The sequence below is a fragment of the Hetaerina americana genome, unplaced genomic scaffold (genome assembly GCF_022747635.1).
Source record: "Hetaerina americana unplaced genomic scaffold, ioHetAmer1.1.p SCAF_55, whole genome shotgun sequence".
In the NCBI taxonomy this organism is placed as follows: Eukaryota; Metazoa; Arthropoda; class Insecta; order Odonata; family Calopterygidae; genus Hetaerina; species Hetaerina americana.
In genome coordinates this window covers 2,256,921-2,272,103 of record NW_027287150.1, presented here as the reverse complement: position 1 = coordinate 2,272,103, position 15,183 = coordinate 2,256,921, and the positions used below count along the sequence as shown (strand labels likewise).

The window sequence follows — 15,183 nt, the reverse complement described above, 5'->3', positions numbered from 1 at the left end:
AGGGATTAGGAATTCCGACGCTAGTTTTAAATTTGGTTTCACGGAACGTAACCCACAACAGTTCAACATAATAAAATCTCACCAAGAACAAGGAAAATATAAAACAAAAAACACAATGAAATTAGCCCTTTTGAAAAGCTGTTTCCATTATTAAGATTTTTTATTCTCAAAATGAAGATCCCAAACATGGGAGTGTACTGTCATAGACATAAGGTCAGTTCATAATAGGTTACTGACAGCACCGAGTAATATACTGAACTTTGCGACCATGTGCCCCCACAAATATCCTAGGGACCTTCTCCATGGACATCCATGACCCTGACATTTGCCACTTTTCAACATACAGGAAACTTAACATGAAATATTCTATCATGCTGCATTCTTAATATTTACATAAAAACCATGAGCCCAGTTATCAACCCAAAGGTCTGTTTCGTAGGTGTTGGTAGAGCCCACCCAGTACTAAGCCCAATGGCATGTGAAATTCACCCATTATGGTAGGGGGTCAAGATTCTTTCCGTGCCGCCGCATATGGCCTTTCCCTTTCCCAGAAAGTTCCGGTACCCAGCTCAGGTGAAGCAGAGGGCGACCAGAGAGGCGTGCCCAGGAATCGAACCCCTCAAGTCAGCAGTCCAACACTCTACCCTGAAATACTGTGTCCCCAATATTAACATTAAACTTTTTTACTGTAAATATTAACAATACTACCTTGAACAAAAAGTTCCCGGAATAACCACCGTGTGGCGCTCCCATCGTTCCGATTTGAGTTCTGTTTTTTTTGTTAAATTGGTACATCTGTTGTTGATATTCCCTTTAAATCTTAGTGTCATAACTTGACATTTGCAAAAGTTACGGTCGGTTTTCGGTATGTCCATCAGTGCTTCCTGCGATCTTTCCATTACTTCCTCTCGGCTGCTAAAACGCGTTCCTCGTAATGGTTTTTTAACTCGATTGAACAGAAAGAAGTCACAGGGAGCCAAATCAGGTGAATTCGGTGGCTGTTGGATGGTATTTGTTGCATTTTTCGTCAAAAAATTACGAATAATGATAGCACTGTGCGACGGTGCGTTATCATGGTGCAAAATCCACGAGTTTTCTGCCCACATTTCTGGTCTCTTTCGGCGAATTGCTTCACGCAAACGTCTCATAACGCCCAAATAATACTCTTTGTTTACTGTCTGGCCTTCTGGCAAAAATTCATGATGCACTACACCGTTGTAATCCATGAAAACCGTCAGCATTGCCTTCTTTTTTGACTGAAAACGACGTGGTTTTTTTGGTCTCGGCTCATTTGGTGAACGCCATTCACTTGCCTGATGTCTGGATTGCGTGTCGTACTCATAAACCCACGTCTCGTCTCCAGTAATGATCCTTTTGATGAATGTGGGATCGGATTCAGCCTCGCAAATCATGTCTTTTGCGACGTCAACACGGTCTCTTTTTTGCATGAAATTGAGGTACTTTGCTGCTACACGACGGAAACCCAAATCATTAACCACAATGTCTTGGGCGGATCCATAGGCAATGTTCAAGTCCTCCGCTATTTCTCTGATGGTTAATTTGCGGTTATTGACCAACATTTCTTTTACTTTATCAATTTTTTCACCGACTTTCGATGTCGATGGTCTGCCACTGCGTTCATCATCTTCGATTGACTCACAACCACTTCTGAACCGCTCGTGCCACTGGTAAACGACCGTTTTTTTTAGAGAATCGTTGCCGAAACACTTTTCCAACATTTCCAATGTCCGTGCGCCACTAAATCCGTTTTTTACGCAAAATTTAATACAAGTTCGTTGTTTCAAATTTAAATCCATTTCTGCAATTGTAAAAAATCGCCAACACACACAGAGATAGATGTACTCTTGGCTACGTAACTTTTGCAAATGTCAAGTTATGACACTAAGATTTAAAGGGAATATCAACAACAGATGTACCATGGCTGCGTAGATTTTCGCGGCGGTGGCTTGAAGAATTCTGCATGTCCGGGTTTTCACCGCGTTGTTGTTTGAAGCCGACAACAGTTTCGCCGAAGTTTCATCCGGCGTCTTCAGGTCGAAGATGAGGGACTCAGATTTTGGCCGTCCTTATATAGGTGGTCCCGTCCAAGTGCTGCTCTCTGATTGGTCCTTTTTCGGAGGACTCTCTTCCACGCGTTGTGGAGATGGTAGCCTTCATCTCTATTGAAATTCGCCGGGTTTTTGGCTATCTCAATAGCTTCTCTGATTAGGCGTGGGTAATATCTACTTTCTTTACTTATGATTGTAGCGCCATGGAATAGAATATCATGGCCGGGTTCACTCCATTTATGCTCGGAGATGGCCGAGAGGTGAAACTGTTTGTTCGTAGTAGCCCGGAGGTGTTCTTTCATCCGAACTTTCATAGCTCGGCATGTTTCCCCGATGTAGGCTTTCCCACATGAACACGGTACTTGATAGACCCCTTCGTATAGGTCTTTCGAGATTTTGTCCTTCGGTCCGGGGAGCGCGTCCGCTATTTTCTTGGTGCAGTTGAATCTTGTCACCACGTCGTGCTTTTTAAGGATTCTGGCTATCTTCTCGGATGTTCCGGATACGAAGGGGATAGTCGCGTATGCCTTTGGGTCCGGTTCCGTCTGCTTGATTGACTTGTCAGAATCTCGTCTTCGCCTTTCTTCCCTGGCGGTCCTTTTTAGGACCATATCGTTCCGATAGCCGTTTTGTTTTAGTGCTCTCAGGAGATGTTTCTTTTCAGTCAGCAGAGAATCGGCGTCAGAGATTTCATACGCTCTGTGAACTAGTGTGTCCACCAAAGATGTCTTTTGGAGCGGATGGTGGTGAGAGGTTGCGTTTAGATAACGGTCGGTGTGTGTCTTCTTTCTGTAAACAGCATGTCCCAGCTTCCCACAACTCTTCTTTTTGACTAAGACGTCCAGGAAAGGTAGTTGGTTGTCCTTTTCTACTTCCATCGTAAATTTGATGGAATGATGTTGTGAGTTGAGAAATTGAAGAAATTTCTGAAGTTCTGTTGCGCCGTGCTGCCAGATGACGAAAGTATCATCCACATATCTTAACCACATCCTAGGTTTTTTCTCGTACTGATTAAGGATCTTTTCTTCAAAATGCTCCATGAACAGGTTAGCCACTACCGGAGACAGCGGCGAACCCATGGCTGCACCCTCTGTCTGCTCGTAGAATTCTTCGTTCCACAAAAAATAAGCATTCGTGAGGCAATGCTCCACCAGTGTGGGGAAGTCTTCCGGAATGCCGTTGGTGGTTAGGCCTCTGATGATCTCCACCGATTCCTTAATCGGGATGTTAGTGAACAGTGAAACAACATCGAAGCTCACCAATAATTCGTTGCTGTCCATTGTGATCTTTTTCAGGATGTCGATGAAATGCCCGGAGTTTTTCACGAATGACGATGTTTTTCCGACGTAGAACTGTAGAGATTGGGCCAGGTATTTCGCCAGTCCGTATGTTGGAGAATCGATCTGGCTGACTATAGGTCGGAGTGGTATCCCCTCCTTATGTATTTTCGGCAGTCCGTATAATCTGGGTGGTTTGGGAGCCGAAGAAAATAGTCCACGTTGTTCTTCCATCGGAATGAGGGATTTCTTTATTAGAGCTCTGGTGTTTCGCTCTATTTTTGCTGTCGGGTCGGTCTTGAGTTTCTTATACGTCCCGTCTTGGAGAAGTTCCGTAATTTTGCTCCGGTAGTCCTCTTTGTTGATTACCACAGTTGCATTCCCTTTGTCTGCAGGTATTATGAGAATGCTCTCATTTTCTTGCAGGTTCCTCAGAGCTCGTCTTTCGGCAGTTGTGATATTAGACTTAGGTGGTCTAGCGTTGCGTAGAATGAGTGCTACTTCTTCCCTTATCTCATCAGCGTCTCCCTTGGGAAGCTTTCGGATGGCCGACTCGATCCCAGTTATAATCTTCTCCCTCGGTATCACGGTAGGAGCAATGGCGAAGTTTGGGCCCTTGGATAGGACCGCAGTGCAAGCGTCATCTAAGGTCAGATTCGTTAGGTTAACAACCGCACGGCCCTTTTCAGGACCATCAACTGGGTGTTGCCTCGAGTTCAGCTTTTTAAATTTCTTGATTTGGGTATCCCGGGTTGACGCCTGGGCAGTGCGGGAAGAGTCGTAAGTTATTCTTTCGATTTTGTCCCAATCAGAGGCGCAGAGAATGTCGCCCAACTCCAGATGAATCGCGAACAATTCTTCTGAACAGAGGTGGAGAGCAAGGCGTGTGTGGTGCACCCGCTCTCGAAGTAAGGCCTCACTAGTGCGACGAAAAATTCTTTTTGCTGCCTTGGTTCTTAGGTGGTGTTTCACTTCAACACAGGTGGGCAGTGTATCCGTGTCCCTGCAGCGTTGGAGGAAGGCCAAGGAAGACAGGAGTCTTCCTTTCTTCTTCCGCAGCTTCTCAAATCTCCTTATCTTCCTGTGAGTTCCCTCCCCGTAGAGGCGAAGTATATGGCTGCGTAGATTTTCGCGGCGGTGGCTTGAAGAATTCTGCATGTCCGGGTTTTCACCGCGTTGTTGTTTGAAGCCGACAACAGTTTCGCCGAAGTTTCATCCGGCGTCTTCAGGTCGAAGATGAGGGACTCAGATTTTGGCCGTCCTTATATAGGTGGTCCCGTCCAAGTGCTGCTCTCTGATTGGTCCTTTTTCGGAGGACTCTCTTCCACGCGTTGTGGAGATGGTAGCCTTCATCTCTATTGAAATTCGCCGGGTTTTTGGCTATCTCAATAGCTTCTCTGATTAGGCGTGGGTAATATCTACTTTCTTCTATTCCATGACGCTACAATCATAAGTAAAGAAAGTAGATATTACCCACGCCTAATCAGAGAAGCTATTGAGATAGCCAAAAACCCGGCGAATTTCAATAGAGATGAAGGCTACCATCTCCACAACGCGTGGAAGAGAGTCCTCCGAAAAAGGACCAATCAGAGAGCAGCACTTGGACGGGACCACCTATATAAGGACGGCCAAAATCTGAGTCCCTCATCTTCGACCTGAAGACGCCGGATGAAACTTCGGCGAAACTGTTGTCGGCTTCAAACAACAACGCGGTGAAAACCCGGACATGCAGAATTCTTCAACAGATGTACCAATTTAACAAAAAAAACAGAACTCAAATCGGAACGATGGGAGCGCCACACGGTGGTTATTCCGGGAACTTTTTGTTCAAGGTAGTATTTACAGTAAAAATATACACTTAAATCCAATAGTACTAGTTGAGGCGAAACCCATTACACTACAGTACTTATTTGCAGATAGAATATGGGCTTTAAAACTGAACAAAAACAAATAAAAAATGGTCAACACCAATTACGCATTAAAAACATATTTATCTAACAGTTTTCCAAAGTACATTTCGAAGTCACAGCTCCAAAAAAGAGACATTTGCATTCCTAGAAATCATATACCATTTAAAAATGATTTCTTTCCCATAAATAATGTAGTATGAAACAAGCTAAGAGACGACGTAATTTTCATTCAAATTCCATGAGCAATTTTTTGAGAAATTAGGGCTCAAAATTTAAGTCTATATAATATTTAAACATAGACTTCATTTTATCGTGTTACCAGTACATCTTCATGAAATTAACTACTGCATTTCCCAATGCATAAGATACAATTTAATTTCAGGGTAGAAGTTAAGAAAAATACTTGGATGAGACAGAAAAGGATTAAATTATTTTGATGTTAACACTTAATATGAAGAAATTGCATCATTATATTGAAAAAGAAGCAGCAACACATGTGTCAACATTTACTCATAGTAGAATCCCAGAAATTCAACATCACGGAGCCAAAACACCTTAGAGGTGACTTGTTTCCATGTCTCAAAGCAAAATCCATAAATTCATGTTTAAATGCAACACTATATGACAATCTTTTCTCTTAAGATCCCATTCAGTTATTATAATTTCAACTATTTATGTGACACTTATTTGCTATTATTATTTTGATATAATTAAATCTGTATTAAAAGCAAACATTTATTATGCCTTGATTGAACCCTTATACTATTAAAGGTTGAATACTAATAGACTCCATATTTTTCAGGAGAGAGACAATGTATGTATCTATTAGTAGAGATGCGACATCCCCATAGGCCCAACACACATCGTCTCGTGGCAGCACCAAATGTGAGATAAACTAAACACAATATATTGCATGAAGTTACCATTCACCGGGGATTTTTTTTTTGGAAAATATTTGAGACAAAATAATAGTATTCTTTTGCTCATTACCGACTCAAAACAATGATATTATCAAAATTTTTAATCAAGGTAACCATTTTCTACGCCTGATGCAGGGAAAAAATACTCAACAGTAAGCATTTTTCTGGCGAATCAGCTTGTGCTTTTACAAGGTCAGTCCCAATGGCAGTAGGACATACTTTTTTCCAGGATGGACGGACAGGGAGCGGTTTTTCTGGCTGGGTTCGATGGAGAGGAGTCTCAGGAAAGGCTGGTGAAAGTTGGCTCCCAGCCTTTACAAAGTGCAGACTGTTCATTTGCAAAACCTCTAAAATGGGACCTAGTTATGCTCTGTCATGAACCGGCTGCTAGAACAGCACTAGGCCATCAAATTTTATGGGAAACTGGGCAAAACCGGGGAATAGACTCATGACATGCTCAAAAAGTGATGAAAATCTTGCACGAGTGAAGGTTTTCTTGAACAGGGATCCCAGATTAAGTGTTTGCGTGGTTTCTGATGAACTTGGCATCCCCAAAAGTGATGTGCATCAATTTATGACCGAAAACATGGGCATGAGAAAAGTTGGTGCAGCAAGTGCTCTCGTATCAATATAAAGAAACTCGCACTCGGATCTACCAAGAGCTTCTCCACCATTTCAGTGAGAATCCAAATTTTTTAAACACCAGACTTCTTTCTCTTCCCCCACCTCAAACCATGCCAAAAAAGGACGTCACCTGGGTTTGGTGGAAGCATTACAACTGGTCGTGACAAGGGAGCTTAAAGAGGCATTCCAGGTGCCACCTTTCAGAAGGAGTACGAGGCGTGGAAGCCCTGCAGGCAGCACTGCGTAGATGCACAAGGGTGCTACTTCAAAGACTTTTGAGTTAATGTACCAATTCTGGCAATACATTTTTTTTAATAAACTCGGTCCTCCTACTTTTCGGACAAACCTTGTATGTCAAAGTTATACCCATGTACCCTCAGCCCATAAGACGCAATCTGATTTTAGAGCAACTTTTGGAGTAAAAAAAAATTGCATCTTATTGGCCAAGAAATTCGGTACATCAACTGCAAATTCACCCACCACCAAAGAAAACGTGGAGACAACTTACATCCTAATCAACTTTAGATACAACCACATCTTCTCCAAGAGGTCATCAAAGTTCCATTTATGATGAGCAGATATCGGCACACAGTGTGGAATTTTATAAATGACATCAAGCTCTTCAATACTAATCTGATCTGAAAAATAATCAAGTGAAAATGTTAGAAGATAATCATACCTTCACCAATACAATAGAATTTAAGACACATAATGACTGTTTTAATCTATAACACCCACAAGATTATCCCAGAGCTAGAAAAACACGTCTCTAAGTACTTTAGTCCTTCAATTTAAAATGAATATCCATTCCTCTTACAAACATCACACCTTTATCAACTGTATTTATTAGCTACAGGTGGGTACATAGTACTGATCAAATATAAGAGATTTGTTTAAAAAGCTTGTAATAAATAATAGAGGATTTATGAAGGAAATGAGCCTTACCTATTTTATTAAGAAGATATATACAGGGAATATATACTCGGTTACCCTCAATTACATCTATGAGATCATCACTGGTGGCATCATATCGAAGTGTTATGTCAGCATTGCTAATACGATACTCTGCCAAAATAGTTTTCACCATGTCCAAGTCCAACTCAGTTTGTGTCACCTACACGAAATTGTGGAAATTTAGGAAATATTATTCCAAAATAATATTACAACACAAAAACAAAACTTTAATTACATATTATGCATGCGACCCAGACTTAAAATCTGCCAATCAAAGTTTCATTAACTCCTAAAAAAGTGAAAAGCATTCCGCACCAGTTGACATTAAGCATAATAAATATTTTACTGCAATTACACAATGACCCAGGACATCACCATCATTTAACCCAGGAATCCTTAATGAAGTATGGCAAGGATAGATGCACTAGAGCAGTTGGATATTGAGAAGACACTTACTTCAAGGAAAAGCTCTTCAGTGAAAATATTCCTCCCCACCTTCTCCCTCCATGAGATCCATCCCCATTTCTCAGAGATCAACAAACCTTCTCACTACCCACCTAAATCAATTCTTCTGCTGACCCCTGCATCATGATCCCTGCCCATGTCCTTCTGTTGCACTCTCAACATCTGTTAATACTCCACACTCGAGTTTCCTCACGTCCACCCCACCCAGCGTGCCTCCCACCAACTCCAGAAGCCACACAGCTACTCTTCTGACTGCCCATCTGCTACGCATTATGTGATCAAGGCAATTCCTCACAATACTGTCCACGTGAGGTGGTTGAGAAGACACGTATGATTGCACTGTGGCTTGCATTAAGAAACACTACATGCTAACTTTGACATTAACCCTAGCGCTAGTTCATATATCACATGAATTCTCATTCCCCAAAATAAAGCAATTACACCTGTTTGCAACCCTACATACGCGTCAAGTCCATACATCCGAGAAGCACACAATGCCTCAGTAATTATTCACCACATTACTTTTTGCCTTACCTTCTACTGATGGTACACATATTGATATACATGCATACACGTTGGGTGGAAATGTCAAGAAGCGACAACACACAATACATACATATTATAGAATATTAAAATATATTCACATAAGAGAGGGCACTCGTAGAAATATTTTACATTTTGGTGGTCAGGGAGCCATTTTTCCACCAGTGGTTTCCCAAAAAGATCAGGTGCCCCAAAGAATGTATTAAGTAGAAGAGTGCCCAGAGGCATTACCCAGAATAGTTTCAGGCAAATAATCATCTGTGCTCTGTCTACTGGATGACCATGCCTCCAATATACATATTATGCAAACAAAAACTTTATGGTTACAAATGAGTCGTAGGAAAAAATATGAAATAACTTGGCTCTGTAGAAAAAAAAGAGGGTATCAAATATTTGTGGTGAGTTTGAAAGGTGCCGATAAGGACTTCACATTGTAGGGTAGAGATTTGCAACATAAATTCCAAAGCATACATTCCATTCTTGGTTGCATTGATTTAAATTGAAACCATTCCAGACTGTGCAAAATAACATTACATCCAGGATTATATAAATTTGAGGTTTCCCTGAATATCCATCTCTTGATAGCGAAATTAAAAACTATAACATAATGTATGACACAGCAGTTGTCTGAGAGTGGTTGTAGCAGACAAAAAACGGTATTTAGAATTCGGCAAATGAGGCAGTGTGCAAGAAATACAATTAGGAAAATTGCACACTCATGCAAAATGAAGGATAAAATTCTGCATGGATAAAAATGATGCTGTTTTGCTCCTAAATTTTCCAAACATATTTATTGGGTATGCATGAACTGTAAGTCAATCGTTGTGAACAAGTCAACGACCTGTTCATTCGCAGGTTTCCGCGGCGATGAGTAGGTGATTTCCACATTTTTCGGGCTGCGTCCGCATATGTCGTTTAAATGCACAACAGTTTCGCCAGCTGTCCTGCTGGTGTCCTCAGGTCAAGGATTTTCCCTATATAAGACGGGACAACAAGCTTCTTTTCATCCTTGACCTGAGGACGCCAGCAGGACAGCTGGCGAAACTGTTGTGCATTTAAACGACATACGCGGACGCAGCCCGAAAAATGTGGAAATCAAGTCAACGACCTACTCGGTCTGTAAATTAAGTAATGGCACTGGCAACATAGCATTTGACCTGGCAACACTGGAGGCACTGGGCTTGGAGGTGCGGCAGGGGAACATGTGATATGCCTTCGGTACAAGTTTGAACTCGCTGGAGTCATTTGGTTGTCCGTGGTAATTTTTTTCGTGAAAGTTTTTTCTATTGTGTTCCAAAAAAATGAGTGACTTTCGAGCAACAGTGTGCCATCAGGTTTTGCTTCAGACTTGGGCACAGTTCAATGGAAACTCTTACTAAACTTCAGCAGGCCTTTGGAGATAGTTTTCTGTCAAGAACCCTGATTTTTTGGCGGTTTAAGACATTTTCAGAAGGAAGAGAGTCAATTGAAGATTAAACCACAAAGCGGAAGGCGTTCATCTTCAAGAACCAATGAAAATATTGACAGAATCTGGGATCTTGAGCATTCAAATTGTCAGTTGACAGTCAGAAGGGAAGAGTTGAATTTGACTCACACCACTGTTCATCAGATTTTGACCAATTAATTGGGAATGAGAAAAATCTGTGCAAAACTGGTTCCAAAAATCCTTTCACAAGACCAAAAGAACATCAGGAGGGAAAGGTGCCTTGAATTTTTGGATTCTATTGAAAATGACCCCCATATTCTGGAACGTGTCATTACTGGTGATGAGTCTTGGGTGTTTGAGTACGACCAAGAAACCAAGCGCCAGAGCATAGAGTGGCACACGCCAACCTCTCCAAGGCCCAAAAAAGCAATGATGACGAAGTCGAAGATCAAGTGCACGCTGATTTGTTTTGTCGATATCCACGGAATCGTCCACAAAGAGTTTCTACCTCAAGGCCAAATGGTCAATCGACACTTTAACCGGGAGGTTTTGAAAACTTTGAAAAAGGGTCATTCGTGTGAGACCAAACATCAAGAATAACTGGGTGTTGCATCACGATAATGCTCCTTGTCACACAGCAATTTCAATAAATGAGTTTTTGGCCAGTAAAAACATTCCTGTGGCTCCTCAGCCTCTTTATTCACCTCACTTGAGTCCTTGTGACTTTTTCCTCTTCCTGAAGTCGAAAAATCACCTCAAGGGAACTCATTTTGGGACGGCCGAAAACATTCAAACAGCTGTAACCGACCAGCTGAAGGCTATATTCCAGTATCGGAGTTCCAGCACTGCTATGAGGAGTGGCAGAACCACCTCCAGTGCTGTGTGGCTTCAAAAGGAAGTTATTTTGAGGGTGATGATATTAAAATGTAAATCTACTTGGATGAAATTTTTTTTAAAAGATCAGTCTCATTACTTAATTTACAGACCTCGTAGAGTTGAGAGTGAGTGTTCAGCCTTCATCCCACCTCTGACCATGTTCAGTCTGCTCTTTACTCAATCTCTACACCCGTTTTACTCCTGATGCTTGCCCATATCATCTACAGATACAGCTGCAATCTGAACAATGATCAGCAGAATCCACATGAACACAAGTCACATGAATCATAGTCATGGGATGCATAGGTTACATCTCTAGCGGTAGCTACTACATACCTCTACATGACTTATACAATGAATGAAATAATAAAATGTTAACTATAAACCCACACTACTAATGAGTTAACAATATCACACAATGTCATACCATTTCATGTAAGATATGAAATAAAGTTAAAAGACTACTGTTGAGTTAGGAAAATATAACAAAAAAAAGGGTAAATGTGTATATAAATCTTGCAGGGACCTTCTTAAACCTTGTTACAAATTTTAAATCACTTACACTATTAATTAACAGTAAAAAACAACATACCAGTTGCTGTAAGTTGATTCCTCCTTTGTCCTTTTTCCTAAATCCTATGTTTGGAGGCCTTTTATTCAGCCTCAGACCAAATCCTTCGAGCTCATGTTCGATAAGTTTTTTATGCTGGAGGGGTTTCAGCACGTCGAGGACTATGAATATAAGACTGCACGTGCGAGCCACTGCTATAACCTGACGACCACGACCTTTCCCATCTTTAGCTCCTTCGATAATACCAGGAAGATCTAAAAGCTGAAATGTGCATTGCATTAAAAGGATATTTAATCACAGACAAAACCGCATAATTTGCATTACCTAGGGCTCTATGGACACTTCAAATTATACCTATTCAGTTTTAGTTGGCCTTTAGCATTCTCATATGATTTATAATGGCAGTTGTCATGGTATGTGGAGAGGATTTGGATTGATGCTCGATGAAAAGAACACTTCTTCCACCATCTAAAGTACACCAACTAATTACAGTGTAAACCAAATTATAGCTCTTATGATAATTTTCTGCCAAGATAACATAAGTGACCAATATGCTCAGCCTCATGAAGTTAAGCATTTCATATTTTGCCGTTTCAAGACCTCCAATCAAAATCATTCCTCAGCAAGTGATTAAGCTAGAAGTAGAGCTGTGATGGAATGCAGCACACCGCACACTCACCTGAATCTTTGCTCCTTTATACTTAATACAACCAGGCACAGTTGTTAGCGTTGTAAATTCATAAGCAGCCACTTCAGAATACACTCCGGCTAGATTACTCAGTAGTGTTGACTTCCCCACCGAAGGAAATCCTGTAATTCAATGTTCATATCATTAAGTGTGTTCCCATTTTTCCAATAAAATGGAAAATGTTGACATTGTATTGGAGTTAAATCGATGGTGTGAGTCTTAACCGCCCACTACTAGGAACAAAAATGAGCAATTATTTCTAGTGAATGCGGCCATTCCCTGTGTCATTTAGAGTGGCGGTTCACATTTTCGAGATAGAACGTAATGTTCAATGCCTTAAAGAGGAATTAATTTAGCCTGCGATGATCTCGCTAGCACGGGAGCATGTAATGCAATTCTTCAGATACCAACATTGCACTGCAGCAGGTATTTCTTCAAAAATAATACTTTCCAAACAAGAAAATATACCAAAATGCATTTATTACAACACATTTTGGCACACATTCTCCATTTAGCTAAGGCTTTATCGATACCTTAACTAACTAAAATGATGGAAGGTTGGGCAGAGCCACTACATTAACATATTACCAATGTATAGATGGGCTGTCTTAGGGTTTAGGTGCATAATAAATGTACTAGCAGTAGATTTAGGGGAGGCAACTGACAGCTATGGTCATTAGTGCCATTAGGGATGGATGGGAAAACAGGAAGGTTGGCGAGAAACCCGACATTGGCATAAGCCTACCCTTAATGAAAGGCCCCAAGTGATCCACCGTTTAATGTCCTATCCCCACCCACGGATGGCACACTCACTCAAAGTGCTCTCCACAAAGCACCTCGAGCAGGGATCAGGAAACTACCGAAAAATAACTGTCGCCACCAGATTAAACGTACTGTGGTCAGATTCTGCCTATGTTCACATAAAGTTATCATTCCATTTAACTTATTAAGGTCATTTAAAGAGTTATTAGGGTATAGAATTAACTATAAACTTTCTCAAATGGTAAAAAATACAGCATATTTTCAATAATTACAATAAATTTATTCAGTACTTTTATTATAAATATCATAATTGAGTAGTAGTATTTAGGGGAGGCGACCGACAGCCGAGGTCATTTGTGCCATTGGGGATGGACAGGAACGGATGAAGAGTGGAGAGAAACCCGGCATCGGCATTAGCCTGCTCTTCATGAAAGGCGCCAAGGGGTCCGCAGCTTAATGTCCCATCCGACGGACGGCGTACGCACTCAAAGTGCCCTCAACAAAGCACCTCAAGTAGGGATCGAGATACCCCTGAAAAATATTCAACACCCCCGGGATTTGAACCTGATCCCTCTGGGTGGGAAGCCGGTACGATAGCCATCGCACCATCTCGATCCCCACCATAATTGAACTTTTGAATAATGCCTGATGACTATTACACAATGTTGCAGATTTCTACAGGAAATCAGCACAACATGAACTTTTGCTGTAATACATTTTCCCCTTACAATCCTAATATTTCTACCAGCCTCAATTCCACCCAAACTCCCTTCTCTCTCCCCTTCACAACCAAGGTCTCTTGCTTTTAATTTTTCTCAATAACTTGAAACAACAAGCTATAACAGGAAGCATAACTATAGCAGCAGAGAAAACGAAAAATGTTAGACATTAGGGAATACATCACACAAACACGGATGTGCTATTCCAGAAGAAATAGCGTTGGACAGCCGACCGGAGGGGCCGGAATCGATTCGAGAGCACCCAAGATGTGTGATTTTTCAAGGAAAGGATCTGAACGCCCTACCCTGATGCGTGAATTTTACATGCCATTGGGCTTAGTACTATGTGATCTATACTCTCACCTATCAAACTGTCCTTACACACTGGTAGGCAGGTTGTACCACAAAAATAGCCATATCTAACATCACACCTTTGCTGGAGTCAACTACATTCAACAATAACATTTGAATGAAATGAAATTCGATATAAGCAAGGAATTTATGGCCCAAAGCAAACACAGAAATGAAAACCACACCGAAAACCTTTTATATTTTTGAAGTAATAATCATTTATCACTGACTTTAAATTTATTTCATACAGGAGACCAAATAAAATCTTTCCAAAGAATCATTTGTTAGAAGCAAAATACATACCCATATGGCCTGACAGCTCCTTTTCTGAGGCCTACAAATTTGATAGGATGAGCTGATACGAGCCGAGCTGACACTCAAAGCTATGTTCGTACACCATTACTCATGGCAGAAAAAACTATATTATCACCGAGAGATACTAGGATAGGCTCTTGGGCAAAAATTTCAATTTGCCATAATCCACTACTAAAATGATCAAACTTGTGAGCTTTGAGACTATTGTACGAGAAGTAAATGAAGGGGCAAATATGTAAAGGCACGAAAATTAGACTAAAAATTGATGAAAAAAATAATGCCGAATCAGCTGTAAAACAAAGCAATCCTACTTAACTGAACTTGGCCCACGACGAGCTAGCCCACGGCTATCCACCGGCCGTTGGAGATCTGGATTTTTCAGTCATACCAACGTAAATATTTTTGCACGACGTAACTAAGTAAATCCCCTAAACCATTGCAATAATCCGACTACAACGGACACACTAAACCCAGTGATACTCCCTGTAACCACTTGCAATTGTAAGACCAGGATGAATTATGTAGTAAACGATATAGGGCCCTAGAATGAACTCTACACTGAAGTTAGCCCAAGCGGGAAGTCGTCTTTCATATCAAAAACTATGAGGTCCTAACGAAAACGTTTTCGACAATATCTGCTGAACTACAGAAGTACTTTTCTTGAAAATCACCAGAAACACTCGGCAATCCCTGCTCTATCACGGCATAGGCAT

At 41.1% G+C, this 15,183-nt stretch overlaps 1 protein-coding gene across 1 annotated transcript in view; it reads right to left on the bottom strand.

The window, feature by feature from the left end:
* Positions 1-15,183, bottom strand: part of LOC139694794 (uncharacterized) — a 54,451-nt gene that overhangs the window by 7,505 nt on the left and 31,763 nt on the right. The window contains exons 9-13 of the mRNA XM_071593317.1: positions 14,459-14,489; positions 12,315-12,445; positions 11,657-11,896; positions 7,746-7,914; positions 7,309-7,438 (exon numbers count right to left, since the gene is read on the bottom strand). Coding sequence (XP_071449418.1) covers positions 7,309-7,438; positions 7,746-7,914; positions 11,657-11,896; positions 12,315-12,445; positions 14,459-14,489 — 701 coding nt within the window. The remainder of the gene's footprint in view (positions 1-7,308; positions 7,439-7,745; positions 7,915-11,656; positions 11,897-12,314; positions 12,446-14,458; positions 14,490-15,183) is intronic.